General features: G+C 36.7%; 3 protein-coding genes across 5 annotated transcripts; 2 read left to right on the top strand and 1 right to left on the bottom strand.

Moving 5' to 3' along the window:
- Positions 1-1,341: 1,341 nt before the first annotated feature.
- Positions 1,342-14,066, top strand: LOC128674081 (uncharacterized protein). The gene is made up of 4 exons (XM_053752392.2): positions 1,342-1,625; positions 8,516-8,729; positions 10,684-10,853; positions 12,164-14,066. The coding sequence occupies exons 1-4, from the start codon at positions 1,599-1,601 to the stop codon at positions 12,215-12,217; spliced, it is 465 nt and encodes a 154-aa protein (XP_053608367.1). The 5' UTR covers positions 1,342-1,598; the 3' UTR covers positions 12,218-14,066.
- Positions 12,665-14,066, top strand: LOC128674480 (uncharacterized protein). Its single transcript, XM_064436300.1, has one exon. The coding sequence runs from the start codon at positions 12,665-12,667 to the stop codon at positions 13,982-13,984; it is 1,320 nt and encodes a 439-aa protein (XP_064292370.1). The 3' UTR covers positions 13,985-14,066.
- Positions 14,001-19,671, bottom strand: LOC128674075 (nonsense-mediated mRNA decay factor SMG9-like). Of its 3 annotated transcripts, none has more exons than XM_053752385.2 (8): positions 19,481-19,671; positions 18,821-19,058; positions 18,086-18,217; positions 17,450-17,698; positions 16,894-17,110; positions 16,134-16,310; positions 14,730-14,842; positions 14,001-14,370 (listed from the first exon to the last, which is right to left on the bottom strand). In XM_053752385.2, exons 1-8 carry the CDS (start codon positions 19,514-19,516, stop codon positions 14,168-14,170), a joined length of 1,365 nt encoding a protein of 454 aa, XP_053608360.1. In that variant the 5' UTR covers positions 19,517-19,671; the 3' UTR covers positions 14,001-14,167. The 3 variants fall into 3 exon arrangements, with proteins under 3 accessions (XP_053608360.1, XP_053608359.1, XP_053608358.1); XM_053752384.2 differs by having other exon boundaries at positions 14,730-14,881; XM_053752383.2 differs by having other exon boundaries at positions 14,730-14,896; positions 19,481-19,670.
- Between the last annotated feature and the right edge of the window lie 514 nt (positions 19,672-20,185).

Genomic DNA, 20,185 nt, shown 5'->3' on the forward strand with positions numbered 1-20,185 from the left:
ACATAGTGCGGAAATCTACATACTGGTTGACTTAATTAGTTTACTAGTGTGCATGTATTGCGACTACTTGCCACTAGATGGCGGTATGTGGTTTTTAGGTGTCTTGAATAATTAACAATAAGAGCGTGTTCACAGTTCCCAATGTTCCCTTTGCTCATCCGTGTTCCGTTGCGACGCAGTTGTTTGAAACTTCAAATCAGAAATGGGAACACACACTCGATAAGAACGAAAGAAATTATAGTAGTTACTGTTTACTAACAATCAGGTCAGGTCAAGATGGAAAATGATATTTTTCGGATAGATCTGGGTCTTGGATGTTTACCTATATATTTATGTATGTATATGTTAATGCGCTATGGATATTTTAATTCAATTATCCCAATCCCATTTTAATACAAAGAAAAAACTGTTAAACAAATCCGAAGAAAACTTTTTCATAATTTTCATTTGAGCTAGCTTGATTTACAGCTAGTATGTATATGTATATGTTATAGAATCGTTGAGATCTTGTGTGTGGGAGTCCCATAGGACTCCAACAACATCTCAACGGTTCTCAAGTTTCGAACTTACTTTGGGGCCAACTCAATCTGTGTGATTTATCCCTGTATAATTTATTTATTAAGACAACCAGCCCTATTGCACAAACGATTTGCAAATATATTTCCTCGACGACGTCAGATAATTTATGCAAACATTGATGTACCGGTCGGCGACATCCACCGCGTGACGGGACATTAACGTAATCCGAAGGTCGCTAATTTGAACACGCAACTGAAAGCGATGAAAGCTCCACGCAGATTTGTCATTTTGGCTTTTATATTCTTGTATATTGTCTTCAAATTCAACATAATTTGAAGACAATATATACCAAAGCGAAAGTAGGTATAGTGTGCTGATCGAGGCTTTCATTTTCTTCTCCTACCTTCTTCCCTTCGCGTCAATCAATTATTTACATCCGTCCAGTTGTTTTAGCTTTACAAATACCTATCCTTACTGAATTAGCTTTTCGTGTATGATAAGCTATTGGTTGGTATTGTAACGTGTGGTCCCGCCCTAGAATAAGACTCCAAAATTCATCCGTGGATATCGTACGAGGCAACTAAGAGACACATGCCTTAACGGGTGATAGTATCCCCGAAGAGTGTTGAGGTCAGGTAAATAAAAAATAAAATAATAATCTATATTCCATTTCTATTACAATAGTCATGTAACTATAGAGAGCTACGGCCTGTAACGGATGTACTTTAATATATGTCTGTGTGTTGTTCTATGTACTACGAAGGTTGACTATTTTGCATGCGCACGCAAGTCCATTGTCAAAAGGACATTCACCTTTCAGTACATCCGGGTTAGGGGAAATACATCGAAATCAGGGACTATTCGGGAAATAGTCCCGTCACCATGACAACCTAGTTGTTAGACCAATAGTTCCCCATTTTCCGCCTACTACATACCATTCTAGTCCACTCGAGAAAAACCTTCGTCGTCATGCGTCCTTATTTTTCGTAATCTGACGATTTCAAAATGACAAATTCGTCATTGAGTCGCGGGTGAAGTCGTGGTTATTTTTTAAGTTTTATTTATTTTAATTACTGAAAATGGCGTTCTGTTTCGACAGCGGGCAGGTATGTCTATGTGTCTATTCTCTAAATGTACATTCGTGTAATTTGTTGTCTAGGTTTAGAACTTAGTAGTTGAAATGCATCAGATAACCGTTGAAGTTCGGTTTTGCATATGCTCGGCTTTGCTTTAACAACGACTTGCATATATTACCTACATTAAACCTTAGCAGTGAATACAGTTTACATATTTTTCTGTAGTCTATCAATTTAATCTTTGCCTTTCTATATTGCGCCTGTATATGTACTATTTTAAGCCCGCGGCATCGCTCCCGAATTTCCCATAGGAACAGTTTTTTTGAAATCCGTAGGTAACCGTAACTAAATATAAGAGAGAGTACTAGACTGGAGTGGTACTTGTGCAAAATTTCGAGACGCTTGGTTGGTTAGGTAAAGAAACTTGAAGACTACCTCTTCAACAATTCAGAACTACTGGAACAAACAAAATTACAAAAATACTTTCGCATTTTAACTTAATACATATATGTATTACTAACTTAGTATGAGATTCGAAAAATTTGAATTTTATCTTCCCCCTAAGCTAGGGGCGAAGAAAAAACGAAAAGATTTATCTAGTTTATATAAATGAATTAAAGGAAAGGTCTATAAATTAAGGATTTTTTCCTAGACAATGGTTTAGTAATTACCACTTTCTGAATCTAATTTCATTCCACCAATAATCCCGCGACTCCCGTAGCTCTTTCTGAGCATTTTCCAGGTTTCTTCCATCATTGAGCGTCGGAGACCAGGGTCCACCTTACCACATTTGCGTGTCCACTTCACACGGTCGTCGACATCCCCAGTTGTCAGACCATACAGCTATTTATTACTAAATAATGTGATGTCCTCAAATATATGTACATATTAGCAGACTATCAGGAACATACTTAGACTACTGAGTCACAATTTTCGTCACCACTTAATCCCATATATTTTTTATCAGCGCACCTGCAATACCCATTATCGCCCCTCCTACATATCACTTTTTTACTTGTTACAAATTGTAATGCCCTTAATCCACGATAGATTCATCCAATTACATCTCAAACATCTTTAACTTCATCCATTTTTGGGAATATTAGCTCTTATCACAAGTGCAATAGTGGTGAAAATTGGTTGTAATATTACATTTCTAGTTAGTGATGGGTCGTCGACTCGAGGGGTGCCAGAATGTCAATTTTTCACGGCTATTGTGTCCGGTCCTAATCCCTGTTTGACACTGTGTGTATGGGTCTTTAGTTAATAGCTCTCGTGTTTGCGTGTAATTGTTTTTTACTATTGTTATGAAAATAACACAGATTCGAATTGGATTCTAGACGTTGTTTTGTTGTGGAGATTGGTAGGGGAGTTTGCAAAAGAACAATCATTTAGTAAAATTTTCCAAATATGTAGCGCTACATGAAAAATAAACACCATATAAACAACATGTTGTAAAATTCACAATTTGAAAATGGCTAGACACTAAGGCGTTTAAAGTAAATGAAATGATTCCAGAATTTCGAGTTTTACAGTGCATACCTACATGAATTGATTCATTCACGATCTCAATAAATTAATTTTTTTGATAAACTCGTATGACCACTTTGTAATTATAGTTGATAGATCTTCAATGGTTGCCATAATTTTCAAACTGACATGCCTTCATATTCTCTGATGGCCGCCTTGTAAATGTGACATGACGTTAATGGGGCTCGCGTGATGTTCATGTATCGGTCCATGATCGGTAGGCTATTTTCTATTTTGACATTTGAATATTAAATATCAAGATATTAACATAGTCGTCGACTTTAATCATGTTAAGGTCCTTGGGCATTTAAGAATTTTTGGGTCCCTTTGTTATTTAAAGCGCATTAAGGTAACTACACAAGTCATATAAAATTTCATTATACTCGGCACCTACATTTATTAAAATTTGTGAAATAAATATCCTGTGTATTATGTCCGCGATGATCGGGCCCTAGGTAAGGTATGGGTTCGGGAAAAACTGTGAAAAATCGTGGAAATGGATGGATTTCATGGCAATACCTAAGTCTTATAAGAACCTAGTAGGTTACTTCGTGGGTTGAATATTATTTTTCTTTTTGTGATTTGTGGTTGAACAAAACACAACCGCCCATCAAATTATTGGTCCATCTAAGCCATTTAGGAAAAAGCACTCACGTTTGCTCAACATACTTATTGTCGGTAAACAATATTTTGAGATTTACATTAGTTAGTGAATATGCCAAATAAATTTTACAAACCGAATTAAGGTTATAAGTTTAATTTTACAAATAGTGTTTGGTGATATTTACTTAGATTACGTACACGCGAGTACAATGTTATCAGAAATAATGGTCTCTAAAACAAGCTGACAGCTTGAAACATAAGTACAGTCGACTGCTCAGGCCTATTGATTCAAATGGAAGACTTTAAAAAAAATGCTAAAGGTGTCGGTCGATTTTTATTAATCGTACTTTTGACTGAATGGTTTAATTCTAATAGTTTTATATTTCTACTACCGGCCGGTCCCGGCTTGGCTCGGGTAAAAACATAATAATTTATACACCTAAACCTTCCTTGGGAATGACATTATCTATAGGTCTAAACTGCAGGAAAATCCGCGCGGTAGTTTTTGAGTTTATCACGAACAGACAGATACGCGGCAGCAGAGGACTTTGTTTAATAATATGTAAGGTTTAGTATTGGAATATCTACCACTGGAGACGAAAAAAGTAGAAAAACGGACCTTGGACTCAGAGTTCAACGGACGCGGAAGGAATTGAAAAAAACGCTCAAACAAGAGAGAGAGAGGACTAGTAATGAAAAGCAACAGTTAATGAACACTGTCAAAAATATGTTCTCCATATATCTATACTATTATTATAAAGAAGGAAGCGTTTGTGAGTTTGTGACTTTGTATGTTTGAGACGGGTAATCTCTGAAACTACCAAAACCGATTTCAAAAATTCTTTCACCATTAGAAAGGTACATTATCCAAGATTGCTATAGGCTATATTTTATCTCAAAAATCCCACGGGAGCGAAGCCCCGGGCAACATCTAGTATTATATATTTTAACTTACAACAAGTAAGTTCTCGAGGCACAAACAATTTTTATCGCACTTAGAATCTGAGATAGCTTTGACAAAACAGTTCACAATGCTGCAGTGACGTAAACGTAAATAAAAGGACAATAGAAGCTATATGGATTGCAACCGCAAGGTCCCAAGTTCAAGGTCTTTTGTGTAATAAACTTTGTCAACGCTATTGTGAGCTTGCAGGAATAATTCCATTCGTAAGCTAATAATAACTTGCTCGATTGCGTAGGTGCTAAAAAGCCTTGTTATCTATAGAAAAAAAAAATCACGAATAAATCTCTACGCTATCCGTTATAATTAAACAGTGGATAAAATGCGATTCTTAAAACTTTGACGACCTCGGTGGCGAAGTGGTAAAGTGCTTGTCTCTGAACTGGCACTTTACCACTTTCCCGGGTTCGATCCCCGGTCGGGTCATGATGGAAAATGATCTTTTTCTGATTGGCCCAGGTCTTGGATGTTTATCTATATATGTATGTGTTATAAAATATAGTATCGTTAAGTTAGTATCGCATAACACAAGTCTAGAACTTACTTTGGGGCTAGCACAATATGTCTGATTTGCCTTATATATTTATTTATATTTAAAATTTATGGCCAAAAACTAAACGATCACACAAAGCTGTACAAGTTGAAATCTTTAAGTTAACCAAAATCACTTTTTAGCTTTCACACCCGCGGCTACAGACGCGTGTATTTCCCAAAAGATTTTTTTTTGGGATGAAAAGTACCATATGTCGTTCACCATACTTCAAATTACTTGTATGCAAAATTTTAAGAAGTTTGGTTGAGTAGGTAAATCGTGAAGAGGTAACAAACTCACTTTCACATTTATATTATTAGTTAGTCTGTTTCCCATTACGATATGCATACTAGGGATTTCCACTTGCATTCACGCCTTTTATGATTTAATATTTTCACATTAAAGTAAGCGGTGGTGGTGTAATGCTTTAGACACCGTTTGTGAACCGAAAGTTCCCAGGTTCGAATCCTTCTCATGTACACGAGTTTTTACAGCAATCTGACATGGTAGTTTTTAACGACCAGCACTTGCTTCTGGTGAAGGAAAACATCGTGAGAAAATCTGCACTATGGTTGATTATCAACCTGTGTGTGAAATGGAGAAGGCAATGGCAAACTCCATTAATAGTGCCAAGAAAGTTGTTGTGTGTGTTTCATTCCACGTAATGACCACGACCTTCAGCCATGAGAAATACGACTATGAAGAAGATTTTCACATTGAGTTATTTTCAGTTTTAAAGCTTCTTGTCACATTTGAAAAATAAATCTAATTAGATATGGAAGTATTATATAATCTATGGATAACTAGAGTAAAAGTTATAAAAATCAATTTTTTCAGAGTTTTTACTTAGAACAATATATTATTATATTTAATTTATCTCTATAGTAAAACCAGTTTGACAAGATAATTCTAAATTATTGTGGCCATTAATAATTCAGAAACGGAGGCGTGATGTATGGGGTAAATAACAATTTGCAACCCTTTGTTGGTTGAGGGATGATCATTAAAATTTTGAGGGTTGGATTGACACCTGCTCAATAGCCACGTGATACTATTGTAGTGTATTTCGCTTGTTATATTTTTAATTTATTAATTTTTGAGCCCTGACAGAAAATATTTTTAGTTATACTTTGTAACATTTTGTTCTTCTTCATAGTCGTATTCCTCATGGCTGAGGGTCGTGGTTATTACGTGGAATGAAACACACACAACAACTTTCTTTGCATTATTAATGGTTATAAGTGGTTTGCCATTGCCCTATCCATTTCACACACGGGTTGATAATCAACCATAGTGCAGATTTTCTCACGATGTTTTCCTTCACCGGAAGCAAGTGGTGGACGATGAAAACTACTATACATGAGTCAGATTGGTATACAAACACATGTGGCACGAGTAGGATTCGAACCTGGGACCTTTAACCATTAAAACACCACCGCCAATTATTTGTTACTAGGTATGTTATAGTGCAGTTCCTATAGGCTGGTGAGGATTTTATAATTGTGATAATTTTCTGTTGAGATTATTATGTACTAGATTATCTTGATTTTAGAATTCCAGTTTGAAAACTATCAGCTATTTGTTAGTTCTAAGTAAAGTTTGAATTTGTTTTTTATATTTTTAATAGGTACTCTATTTATCGTTTGTTTTACATAATTAATTTGATTAAATGTCCATTTTTGTGCTTTAGATATGTTTTCGTACCTGCTTCGTCGTATATACCTACGCATGACATACATATACCTAAGTACTTAGGCATGTTAAGTATAAAAGAGTGCTAGTGTCCTCAACCACATATCGAGATTTGGCGTCCTTGATTGCGAAATGATTAGTATTTTGTTGTTGATTTTGCTATCGATATGATTAATTATATCCATCACAGGACACGAGCATTATTAAGCAGGATACCCACCAAATAATCTAACTTAGTTCGCGTTCTGATTCGTCGATTTCGTCGTAAATACGTACGTCCTCCGCTAGCTAACTATAGCTAAACAATTTACACAGTTTATTTAATTTTTACAGTCAATATTTTTTCTTATTGTAATTATTTTATTTTTACCTACGAACCGTTGTTGTACTGTTTGGAACGACAACTGCTGAAAAGATATGCCGAAAGAAACTCCCACTATGCCAAAGTGACTTTAATATACATTTTTATTTAGTAGAAATATTAATTTGTAGGTAGTTCTGTTTTTTAAGCTTCCACACCGCGAAAGGTAAAAACGAATCGCTTGTATCATAGTTGGCCGTTGGCGCTAGTGTGAATTGGAGAGGCAATGGCAAAACTCTCAATATTGTCCAAAAAGTCGTGTGTACTTCTATATAATTGCCACGACCGTTGACCCTCAACCATGAGTTGAGAGATGCTATGTTCGCAATGAACGTGCGGCTAAACTTTATCGTAATCATATAATCTGACATTATCAACATTATTCCAATAAGCGATAATTCTTAATGAATGTATTTTTGAGTTATTTTATCGTTGCATCCCATGGAGGATTTATCGGTATTATAGTAGCTAGCTTTTGCATGCTGCATCACCCTAATTAGGTACCTTAATATATAAGTTTTAAGGGATGTTTCATCAAATATTAATGTAGGCAATCATTCATAGCATGGTTATGATGGTAATTTACATCATTAGATAACATTATCGTGACAGTAGGTAAGAATAATAAGGTTTAGGTACAAATTGTGGAGACATTCAACTTTTTTGTATGTAGGTATGTATATCATAGTCTTTAATTTATCAAACACGTGCCTTGATGTATAGGGGTTCCTTTGAGTTGATAAAGAATTGGCGTTTGTTGCTGCACGCTGCACTGTTTTGACTCCTATTGTAAGATGTTTTTATGCCGGTTATCCCATGCAGCTATTGAAAATTACTACAATACAAAGAGGCAAAATACAGGTTATAACAAATTGAATTTTCGAAAAACAAGACCCATGACCCAAGACCCAACAGACAAATTCTCATTGCGGGTTTTTTAAACAAAAAACCCGCAATGAGACTAACCATGTGCTAATGTTTTGTCATGCTTAGGCACCTCTGCATATTAATTTAATGCATAGATACGTAAATACATACACGTCGCATATGATACTCCTTTCTGTAAAGGTCTTTTAGTGTGCAAGTAGTTGAGCGCACATGGCAGGATATATAAGCCATTGGTTCGGGATGAATCTAACATGGTCTCGATAGCTCGGTGGTTAAGATCACTGTCCCGATTAGGCCGTGGCGTGGATCATTCTCGCTTTGATTTTTATCATCTCATATAAAATCTAATACAGTTCAATCGGGAGTCGACGCCCAAGCGCCTGGGCAACTGGGAGGTGCCAAGGTTCGCGCCGACCCGCGCCAGGCCCGTGGAGATGAGGCCCGACCCGAAGCCCATCTGCGACGAGAACGGACACTTTCTGTCCGGAGCACCCAGGGGCACGTCGAGGTGCTTCGGCCACTTTACTGGCACTTGGGAACTGCCCAGGAAGATTACGAGGAAAGTTGGTGAGTTATTTACACGTATGGTTGCATGAAGCAAATTTGAAGATTAAATTGGATAGGTTATCAAGCTAAGTTTGTTTATCCAATTTTTTTTTGCAAGTAGGTAGGTAAGTACGTAGTAGGGTTGATAATGTTATTTTGAAATGTTAAAACGCTTCCGATCTTGCTCGACGTGTTAATTGATTTGTTCGTGCTATAAGTACAATAGTCTGAAACTTAGATTATTTACTATTATTATTTTTAGGTGTTTAGGCTTGTACACCGGCACACAATAGGCACTAATAAATAATGGATAATTTGCAAGTTAGGTGGAATTCTAAGGCTTCGTAATCAAATCATTGACCAAATTTTGCGCATGTTCACCGCCCTTAACCTTCTGTCGTCATCAACAAATCGATGTTATGTTACGCACTAATTCCAATTCCCGTATTGTGCCCTTGGTATTCGCATAAAATCCATCTTTTATTTGTCAACATACACGCGAACTCTTCCGGTTCAACTTAGTGCGTGTCACGGAACGTAACAGCCGTTGTATGATTTATTTTGTTATTTTGATTCTTAATAGCTGATAGCGAGCCCCTGATAGTTGTGATAGAGAAGAATAATAATGTCAATTATTTTATAAGTAAAATACCCCAGAAGTGAGACAGTTGATTGGAGAAGAGAGCCATCGCATTTTTAGAGGGAAATTTTTTAATGTCGTTCCCTTTCCCCTACTGTCTTCCTAGTTTTTAGGAGTCCCCTATTTCCATATCATATCCATATCATAAATAAGATTTTCTACCTTCTATAACTTACTTTAGTAAGCCAAGATAATAAAAATTGTCGTGACGAATTTATTAAAAACCGTCGTTTGAAGTAAGTAGTTACTGCGTAATGTTGGGTACGGTTGGAGCGGTATTGCGATTTAACAGGCAGATGATTCATTGCGGCATTTATATTTATGACTACGACTTACTTCTAATAATTTTGGATTAATGTTAGCAGGTATTGGATTACAATAAAACTACTAGGAGGTATGTATTGAAGCTAATTTCAGATCAAAGATTATAGATGCCTTCTTTATGATTCTTCTTATTAGAAAAAACAACCACAGAGTAGAGATTGCAGAATGGTAACTAAAGACAAAGATTATTTACTTGCAAAAACACGAGTTTACATTATTTACAATGAAACTTAATGCTACTTATATGTTTCATCGGCTATAGGTATGCAAATTTGAATCGAGAACATGCTATCATCACACAAAACAATAGCTACCTACGAAATAATAAAAGTAACACTATTAAGTATATGTAACGATTCTATTTTATTTACATTAATGTAATTTTTATCTTAGTTTATCGTTACAAAAATTTTACATTTTAAAACATTTATCAATCAGTACCTAATTCGAGACGAAGGGTGTTTTTTAGAGCGTTTTGTCAACTGCGACGGATTTTTAAAATTTCAAGAAAGAAAATAATTCCTTTTACTGTCTGGCTAAAATAATTATAGAAGCGGTGGTGGTGTAATGGTTAAGACACCCGCCTGTGGATCGAAAGGTTCCAGGTTCGAATCCTACTCGTGCCACATGAGTTTATATACCAATCTGACTCATGTAGAGTAGTTTTAATCGTCCACCACTTGCTTCCGACGAAGGAAAACATCGTGAGGAAACCTGCACACTGGTTGATTCTTATTAACTTGTGTGTGAAATGGAGAAGGCAATGGCAAACCACTCCTTTAATAATGCCAAGAAAGTTGTGTGTGCTTCATTCCACGTAATAACCACGACCCTCAGCCATGAGGAATACGACTATAAAGAAAGAAAAATAATTAATCTGTATTGCCACATTATCATATTATGGAAATGATTTCTTCCTCAAGAAAATTGACGAAATTTCTTTCGAAGTAGGTAGACTCTTATTTCTGAACTTAGCCATCATTTATTAACATCTGTTATTTATTTTTTCAGCTGCCGAGCTAGCAAAAGAACCACCAGATGGGAGATTCCCTGATTGGGTGAACCAGCGCGTGCAAAGACCCAAGGCCGCGGCGGCAGCGCGCATGCGTGCCAAGCGCGGGAAAGGAGAACCGAAGCCGCCGAAAAAGGAGCCGTCCCTACAGGACATTCAGTCGTTCATTGTGAGTAGTCTATTGTGCACGTGACATTGACAACTGTTTGCGCGCGAAAACTTTGTGGTAATAACATACTTAGTTGAATGTAGGACGAAAAGCCGATTTAAATAGAACAGAGTGAGACCCGCGATCTACATAAAGAAAACTATGCGTGATTGATATAATTTGCAATTTTCAGTATTCAATTTTCCAATCAATTCTAGAATAAATTAAATACAGCCATAATACACTGTATTTCTACTGGACGTTGTCAATACATGCCTATTTGTTACAATAATGTAGTCTAAACCAATCTCTATAGAGAATAAAGGACGTTACTTTCTCATTAGGTGTAGGTACCTATTTATTTAATAATTTTATACGGTTTTGTATAACTACCACTATTATTTTATCCTGCGGAAAATATAGTAGTAAGCATACATACCTATATATGTAGGTACCGAAAGCAATAGCACCAAACAACATCATTGGTGGAAAATTATTATTAAGCCGACTGTTATGTACGCGAAATTAATAATAATGGCGGTCTAAATCGGCTTTTCTTTCACGTGCCTTGTTTAGCCTTGAAAGTTCATAGTAGCTTTAGTGACAGATTTGCCGTGATCGGGCGGTGATCATAAGATGCATACACATGGTCACTCTCAGTGTTTTCTCTAGGTGTTTTAATTGAATCTGGTACTAAGTATTAGTTGATAAATAACTTTCCCAAATTAAGCAACTTTTACGCACTTTACGAAATGTTCGATCTGCACTTTGAATGCCAGAATTGGCCATTGCCATAGTGTTAAATGCGTAACTAAAAATTCCTAATATTGTCAAATAAATACCTATATTTAAATTACAGTGTTTTAAAGAGCTGACCACCCAGGTCTTTAAAAACAATATACTTACGTAAAACAAAATAGGCATGTGGATATAAATTTTAAACTTAAATGTACACCATGTGAACGTATCTTAGTCCTGCATTCAATATGGAGCGTCGTATTGCGTGACACCAGTTTGTACACGAGTTGTTTTATATGATTTTATTAGTTCCTTGAGCCACGTCCTTGTTTTCTATATTCTGTTGAGTTTTGCATTATTTAATGACGCTTGCCACTATTTATAGAATACAATCATGGCGTGCACGATAATCTTGAATATTCTTACGACTAAGTACCTATTATATTTGCATGAAATGCTGTAAGGTTACATAAATGTAAAATTGTCATTTTTATTGTTTATGTCTAAGTTACATTATTGTATAGATACCTTAACATTTAGCTTCGTATGTATTGCACGTAAATTAATTTTTATTTTGCTTTCATTTATTTCAGCCAAGACTATGCCCGGTACACCAACGTAAGTTGCACAAAATAGAACATCATTGAAGACTTAAATTTCACCAATGCACCTAACTGTAGATTGGTACCAAACAGTTATTTTTTTATTTTCATAAAATTTGAATTCGTTCCAATTTTTTTTTATGTCTGCTCCATAATAAGGAACAGGAAGTAGATGAAGACCAAAAAGAAAATAACATTAAGGAATCACAAGATAATAAAGAAGAAATACAAGAGGACCAGGCAGCCGATGACACAGATTTTAAAACAGAAGACAATCCTTTAGGCATTATAAAGAAAGAACCGACAGATGACGAGGGCCACGGTCCATACATTCCCGGCTCACTAACTGACCCGGATAAAAGACACGATACTCACCAGTTATTAGTCAAACACGCAATCGAACAAATTCACGGTCCACAAGAAGACGAAGCGGAACAGTTCTGGAGAAAAGTAGCCGAGAACGCAAAGGAAAATGAAAGGAGGCATGAAAGCATGAAAGTGGAGAAAACAAGTAAAACACCAAAATTACCTTATGTGAATGTTTCACAAAACTTTAATTTTGCGAAAAAAATGCACGTAGGAAATCTTGAGCATCAACCTTTACCAGATACTCTAGGTTACAGAAATCTTACTAAAATAGCTGAACATAGAGATTCAGATATTATTGTAAAGCCCTACGCGATTGGTTGGAAAGGTTACGGAGCATCGGGTCCTACATGCTGTACAAAAATGCGCGTACATAGACCCAAAACCTGCGACCCTAAAAAAGTAGAAGCGGAAAAGGACAATAAAAGGCCTTCCACATCCGCTCTGGATTTGGGAAAACAATACAGAAGACCGTTATCGCTAATGGATCTAGCGATATGCTGGGATTTTAGACCTGATGATCCGACTGGCGAACCGAGGCCTTCAAAGCATATAGATGGATCAAACGGATCAAAAGCACCAGCGGTCTTCACAATGGTGCATACACCAAAAGAAGAGGTAGAAACAACTCCGCCAAGTCACACAATGCCAATATTTCACCAAAATCGTTCAGGATCCGACCCGGGGCATCATCCTGTTCCTTATTTTGAAAAGAATATGACTAAAGATAAACGCAAAGATTCTTGCGAAGTTCAGCATTGTCCGCAGCATAATTACGAGGACAGAGATGAGAAGGGCTCAAGATATTCCAGTAGAAAAAATTCTGGCCAAGGCGTGAAGAAACCGCCGTGCGATGGCATTCATGGTTGTGGGACACCTAGTGAGACTAGTAGAAAATCAAGTCGTGATGACACTAGACCTGAAAAATTGCAGACAATCAGAGACGCATGGACTACTAACGAAAAACCTAAAAATATACGCTCCGACATCAATCGAAATCGTCATAGTCTAGAGTCTTACGAAAAAACTCCCTTAGCACAAGGAAAGTTGCATCAGAGTTCACCGAACGAATCCCAGTTGTCGAGACGCTCCAAAGAGAGCGAGTCCTCAAGTGCCCGGCACAAAACTTGCTTGCCATGTAACGAAAAGGTACATCAAGGGTCGAAGCAAAAGGAAGACTACAAATTCGCCTTCAAGGCTGGGAATCCGCACTCCGTGCAAAGTGTGAGCAGTACAGACTCTAAAGGCGTTAAAATTCCTAAGATGCGTCACCCGTACACGAAGAAATCCTACACAATACCAACATTAGCACCGCCGTTTACCATTTGGCGGGACTCAAATGCGTGTGGGTATCCAGAGCATTGGAGACTAGCTAGCGTTTACCAACACGCTTATAAACCTCCGGAGCAGCGTAGGAAACCACTAATCAATAGTGTATATCAGTAGTCAATTAAAAACAGAATTAAAAGTGAAATTTTATTGGGTCCAATATTGTACATTGGAGTTGAAATAAATTTCATTCTTTCGACGCCTTTTATCTCTGCGATAAGAGCGCAGGTGTGAGACACCTGTTTGCTTATCGTTATCCTCGATACCCAAAGTAGATCCACATTGTTTGACGTGCTATCATCATGGCAGGAATCTTTCATACTCCATGAAGAAGGTGCACTTTCGTATTGTCTCCCAGGATTTGATGCAGTAGTGGAACCATCCCCTTTCTGATAGGTTGGGCACGTTGCTGATTTGGTGTCGGTTGACGCCGAGTATCATCCAGCGGAGTCGCTTGGCTAGTTGCTCGAACGGCGGGTGGCCGCGGTAGATCTCTCGATTATCTATAAATAATAACATAAATTATATACTTACTGGCTGCGCTGACGCGGGAATTTCGAGACAGAAAAGATATTCTAGGTTTTCTCGCCTGTATATCAAATTTCAATACACATTTCAAAACTTTCTCACAAAATTTCAAACAAGCCACTATCAGGCTGGACAGTCGCCCCTTCCTTTAATTCTGAGGTGCTTCTTAGCTTAAGATACAGGATGTGATCTCAAATATATAATTTCACAGTGTCATTTATACCGACAAGGGTGGCAGTTGATAAGGAAGAAAATCTAGTATTTTTTTGTTTGCAATACAAAGCTAGCTACGCTCTTATTTTAAGGTGCTTGAAGTGAGAATAAAGCAATTTACCGAAGTCGTCATATAGCTCCGGCAGCATGAACATATTGATAGGCGTCCCGCACGTCTCCACGCTGTATGTCTTGCTAACGTTGTCCACATTTAGACCATTCTTGTTCGTGTCACTGTACATGTACATTCCAGAGTTCAGCTGCAGGTTGGATCTTTGGAACGCCTTTCTGGTATTAAATTATGTACCTATTTACTTTTTGTTTTTAAATATATTTATACTTTACTAGCTGTTGCCAGCGGCTTAGCTCACGTAATTTTTCCGCGGGAACAGTTATTTTTCCGGGATGAAAAGTACCCTATGTCCTTCTATAAACTACATATATTCCAAATTTCAAGAAGATTGGTTCAGTAGAGAGACCGTGAAGAGGTAACGAACAAACAAACCACGCTTGTTTTAAATCATTAAGTACTTCCCTCGGGAAATGAGTATAGCCAATATTTAAACTAATTGTGGCCGTCTAAATCAAAAGAGACCTTATGGCGGATGGCACTTTATGGCTGGGTCTTTATTGCCGTTGTACGAATAGAAAACAACGGCAGTAATGGCGTCAGTAAAGGCGGGGGCCCATAACGTCCCTATTGATTTGGACGGCCATAATTAATTTAGTAACTATGCAAGTATTTAATCAAGATAATTCATGTAGAAATCATAAGTATAATCCAAAGATAAGCGAAACAAAGATAAACGTTTATTGCTATGAGATAGGACTATGGATAGGTAAAAATAATGAGAAAGCACTTCTGCTTTCTCATATCGATTCGATCTCTCGTGATGAGTCGATAACTCATCACTTGTGCTATGGATCAACGGATAAGCATACTTCGATATTATACATCTACACTATCTATACAGACAGATAGTTTTTTAAAAGCTTTTATTATTTTTATTTAAAACCAGCGACGCCCGGTTTCGTACGGGTTCATATATATATATAAAGTATAAAAAATCGTGAATAAATTGCCTAAATAACAGTGAAAACTGCATGAAAAAGACCGCCGCCGCGACCTGTCCAGCGACCAGTTTCACTGTTTCAGTGGATTCACGGGTAATTTCTGTTTACCCATACACCCACTGCAACCATGTGTCGGGAAATATATATATCGATAAATACCGTATTGACAACTCTAAGTATTGACAAGGTCAACCAATTGTAAAATATAATCCATTAAGTGGTTTAAAAGAAGAAAGCTTAGAAACATGACGCGGAGGGCGACTTTGTTTTATATTATATGATAAACTAGCTGCGCACCAGGGTTTCGCTCCCGTGTTATTCCAGGTTATTTTCTACCCTGTATCAAATTTCATAACAATCTGTCCAGTAGATAATGCGTAAAGAGGTAACAAACAAACTTACTCTCGCATTTATAATATTAGTTGGGATTGGGACAAAATAAAATACTAACCTATAAAGATCCTGCATACAGCGCACAGAGTCAACGGTGTAGTCCTCTAGCTGACAGCGGTTGTGTAGTAGCAACAGGTGTGGGCTCGAGGAAGACAGGTTCGATTCCGACGGCTCCTGATTGGCTGTGTTGGACGCTGATAACGATGGCTTTAGCATTTCCGCAGCTTGGATGTATCTGAATTGATGGACAAGGAGTGTGAAATCAAAATGTTATCTTAACGAGTGTATTATTTGGTTTTAGATTTAATTTTCTCTCGCTCATACTCAAATTTCTTGGTTTCCTCCGCCACCGTTGATCGTCGGAGCCCAGAATCCGATTTTTTCTTTTTCATATATTAAATTTACCTAATTTATGTAAAATATTATAGTTCAATTTTTTTTCTTCTACTTCGTTATTTAGTGCCAGCAGACGTATACACACCAGTGAACTTAACAGTCTACCAGTGTGCAGATTTCCACATAGTTTTTTCCTTTACCGGCACAAGTGATGGCCTATAACAACTTACTATACATGAGTTCAAAGGGTATACAAATTTGTATGGTAAAATGTAATGAAAATAAGGTTGCCAATTGCCTACATGGGAAGCTTTTTATCCCAATACTTTATTATAGGCTTTATTTTACAAATTTCATCAATATCTGTCAAGTGTGTTATTATTTACTGGTTGTGGACCATTTAGGCACTAGATATATCAAACATCTTTTCACAGATTCACAACAGTCCCGCACTTTACGTTGGAGAACCGGTTATATCTTACCTGATAAAATTGTAATCCGTAAACCAATCTTGCACAGCGATCAGAACGTGACATACAGCCATCAAGAACGAGGTAATCTGGAGACAGTCCACGGTCACAACGTTGGCACTCCGGGCCGTGATGGGATTCGTGTTGGACTCCTCTATGAGGGACGGAGAGCACAACGGCTGACAGTCTAGCAGGATCACACGGTCTTGTGTCACGTACATGTCTACTCCTGTCATGGAAATATAAAAACCTATGATTATTTGTGAAAATGAATGGAATTAATCAGAAACTATTGAGAAGACGAGTTATAACAACCAATAGATTTTGTTATTGTTGGCGTGTGGTTCCGCCTCAGAATAGGACCACTCTATATCCTCCAGTGAATGTCGTATGAGACGACTAAGGGCACATAGTCTTGGCAGCTAATAGGCAACAACACATTCCCAAAGAGTGAATGCAAGTAACACGCAAAGATGTGAGAGAGAAAGATTTATTCTTTCTCTCTCTTCAACTTCAAGCACGTTGTGTGATTAGATCAACTTAAGACCATTTATAAATATGTACCTACCTCTAGTACAATGAACCCCTCGCTCTATCTGCTGAATGTCTTGCATCTTGAACTTAAATCCATTTGATATCTTCTCATTCTCCATCAAATCCAGAGCTTCCAATTGGTTCTCGACTGCTGCCATCTCATTCCCTCCGTCATAATTGTCTTTCATTTCATGGGACCGAAGAATCTGTCTACAAAGCTCCTGAGTGTGTTTGCTTTGTGTTATCAAGTTTAATATCATTGACTTGCCAGCACCTTGAGTACCTGAAGACAAATTCTAATACATCATTATTATTATTGACGACCTCCATGGTGTAGTGGTCACCACATCCGCCTGCTATCTATCCAGAGGTCCTTTGTTTGATTCTCAGTGCTTGTGGTTCTAGGTATGTTTCTGTGTTTGTGCCCATCCAGTAGTCCAGTAGTTTCAAAGATAATGATAGTGTACAAACAGACAGATTTCTGTCTCTATCGCCTAATTTTGTTTTTTTGTAAATTTAATGTACAGATTTTTTTTTCTACTGTTTTATTATATGTATCGATATACATATATTTATCTAATAATAATTTTATTAACAAAAAAATAATTTGATTTCTAACCAAAAAACATTTTATAACAACTAAATGTAAGAGTAAAAGCAAAATACATACCAACAATGCCCACAACGAGATAGTTGGTGCTTGAGTCATGTAAGAATTCTAGAGCAGCATTGTTGAAGTCCAAGTTTTCATCCACAAGTTTTATAGGCTTTGTCATCTGTTTTAATGGTGGAGACACTTTTTCTGAAATCAAATACAGAATCATAAAAAATATGATGTTTAGAAAGGTGGAACTGGAAATACTTCCCAGATAGAACAGATGTCAGATTGCTGCTTTTATTGTAGTTTTACAAATTCACCATTAATTTATATTTTTCTTATCTTCTTGTCTTTTTGGGTATAAACTGGAAAAATACTTGGCGTAACCCATTCAAGTATTTTATTTTTTATTATTATTCTTTTAATTATAATACAAAAACAATTAAAAGGTGGACTTACGGTTCTCTTGGGCAACCAAGAGGTGGATACAAAGACAAAATAAAATAATATGTTGTAGGTGTTTAAGTATAAAATATAGTCAACATGAAATGGATATTGGTTTGGCCAGATAACGGATATCCAGCAAGCTACAGTGCTAGAGCACAGGATATCCAACTGGCAAATATTCAACCCTGTACATGACACTTTTACTGAAAAATGTTGAAAGTTTGGCATTAATTTACTGCAATTTGCCACTTGTTGATTTTGAGTACTAAATTATAATAAAACAATAACTTTTTATATATAATTGTAATCCAGTATTCAGACAAATTTGTCTCTAACAAATGGTATATATTTTAAACTTACCAGATTGTTTCTTGTCCTTATTTTCATTTTGAGCTATTTTGCATGGATGTGGCCCATCACCCTCAGCAGTAGGGGTTTTAATAGTTTTAGGACTCAGAGGTCGATCGTCTTTAGGAGCACTCTGTTCACGGGTTTTAAGAATTATGGTAGGTGGTTTTTCTTTCTCCTTTTCTTTTGGCTGCTCCTTTGTTTCGCGATCAGATTTCAAAATAACTGGTCTACGTGGCGTAGTGGTCTCCTAATTAGAAAATATAAAATATATTTTATGCATAAGTTCTTCTTGACTTAAATTCAAACTTATAGCCTATTCTTAAATGGAAACTCATTTGGTGTTCAAATAATGGACTGTAAATGTACGAAGATTTTTGCAAATAACTATTTTCCTTTATTTCAAAAATAAATGGTTTACAAATGCGGTCATTTGCTGTGATTGGCTGTGAACAAATCCTTCTAATATTATAAATGCGAAAGTTTGTAAGGATTTATGTGTGTTTATATGTTTGTTAAACTTTCACGCAAAATTTACTGGACGGATTGTTACAAAATCTGGTAAACGTTAGAATACAGCCTGAAATAAAACATAGGGTACTTTTTATACCTAAATTCCCACGAGAGCGAAGCCCCGGGGCTCAATTAGTCTAATATAAGCGCCAGATTTACCTTATTGGGGAACACTTTCTTTTTCTTCTCAGACATTTTAGGAAAGATGACCTGAATTTATATTGGATCAAAACAATATAAAACGCATAATTAAATTATACCGAAGCATTTTATCAAATCACTACTTAATGTAGTTTCCAATACAATATTTTTATAGGTTAGAGAACTGTCATGCCAACTATCAAATCAAAAGCAAAAGTTAAAATAATCACGTCACGTTGACAGTGATGTGCCTGTCGACAAAAAATTCACTTTGGACCACAGATATAAAAACATTAAAAATCTGTGCATTGGACTTGAAAATATTGCCAGTAATTTACTGGGAACATTCTTGTAGAATTCTTAAAGGTACTATTTCAGGCAGTTTCTGTGCGTTTCCGAAAACGGGAAACGTGAACTTCTTTCATAGAAAATATCTACACGGCCCCGAGCACAAGTTCCTCTCTTTTTTCCGAATGGAAAAACCTAACGTCAGGTTTGGGAAAGTTTCCCGAATCAGAACGGAATAATTAATTTCGTGGCTCTAGTGCTATTCTAGTCGGTTTGGGTTCCAAATAAAAAAAAAACTTTTGGATTTCACCCATAGATTTAGAAAGGGCTACGCGCCTCTGGATTTCATTCATGTCAACCTTTGGTGCCGGGACAGTTGTTCAGAATGTCATGTCATGTCACTGTATGTTATAGCCGTTATAGCTTTTCATTTTT

The sequence above is a fragment of the Plodia interpunctella genome, chromosome 12 (genome assembly GCF_027563975.2).
Source record: "Plodia interpunctella isolate USDA-ARS_2022_Savannah chromosome 12, ilPloInte3.2, whole genome shotgun sequence".
Lineage (NCBI taxonomy): Eukaryota > Metazoa > Arthropoda > Insecta > Lepidoptera > Pyralidae > Plodia > Plodia interpunctella.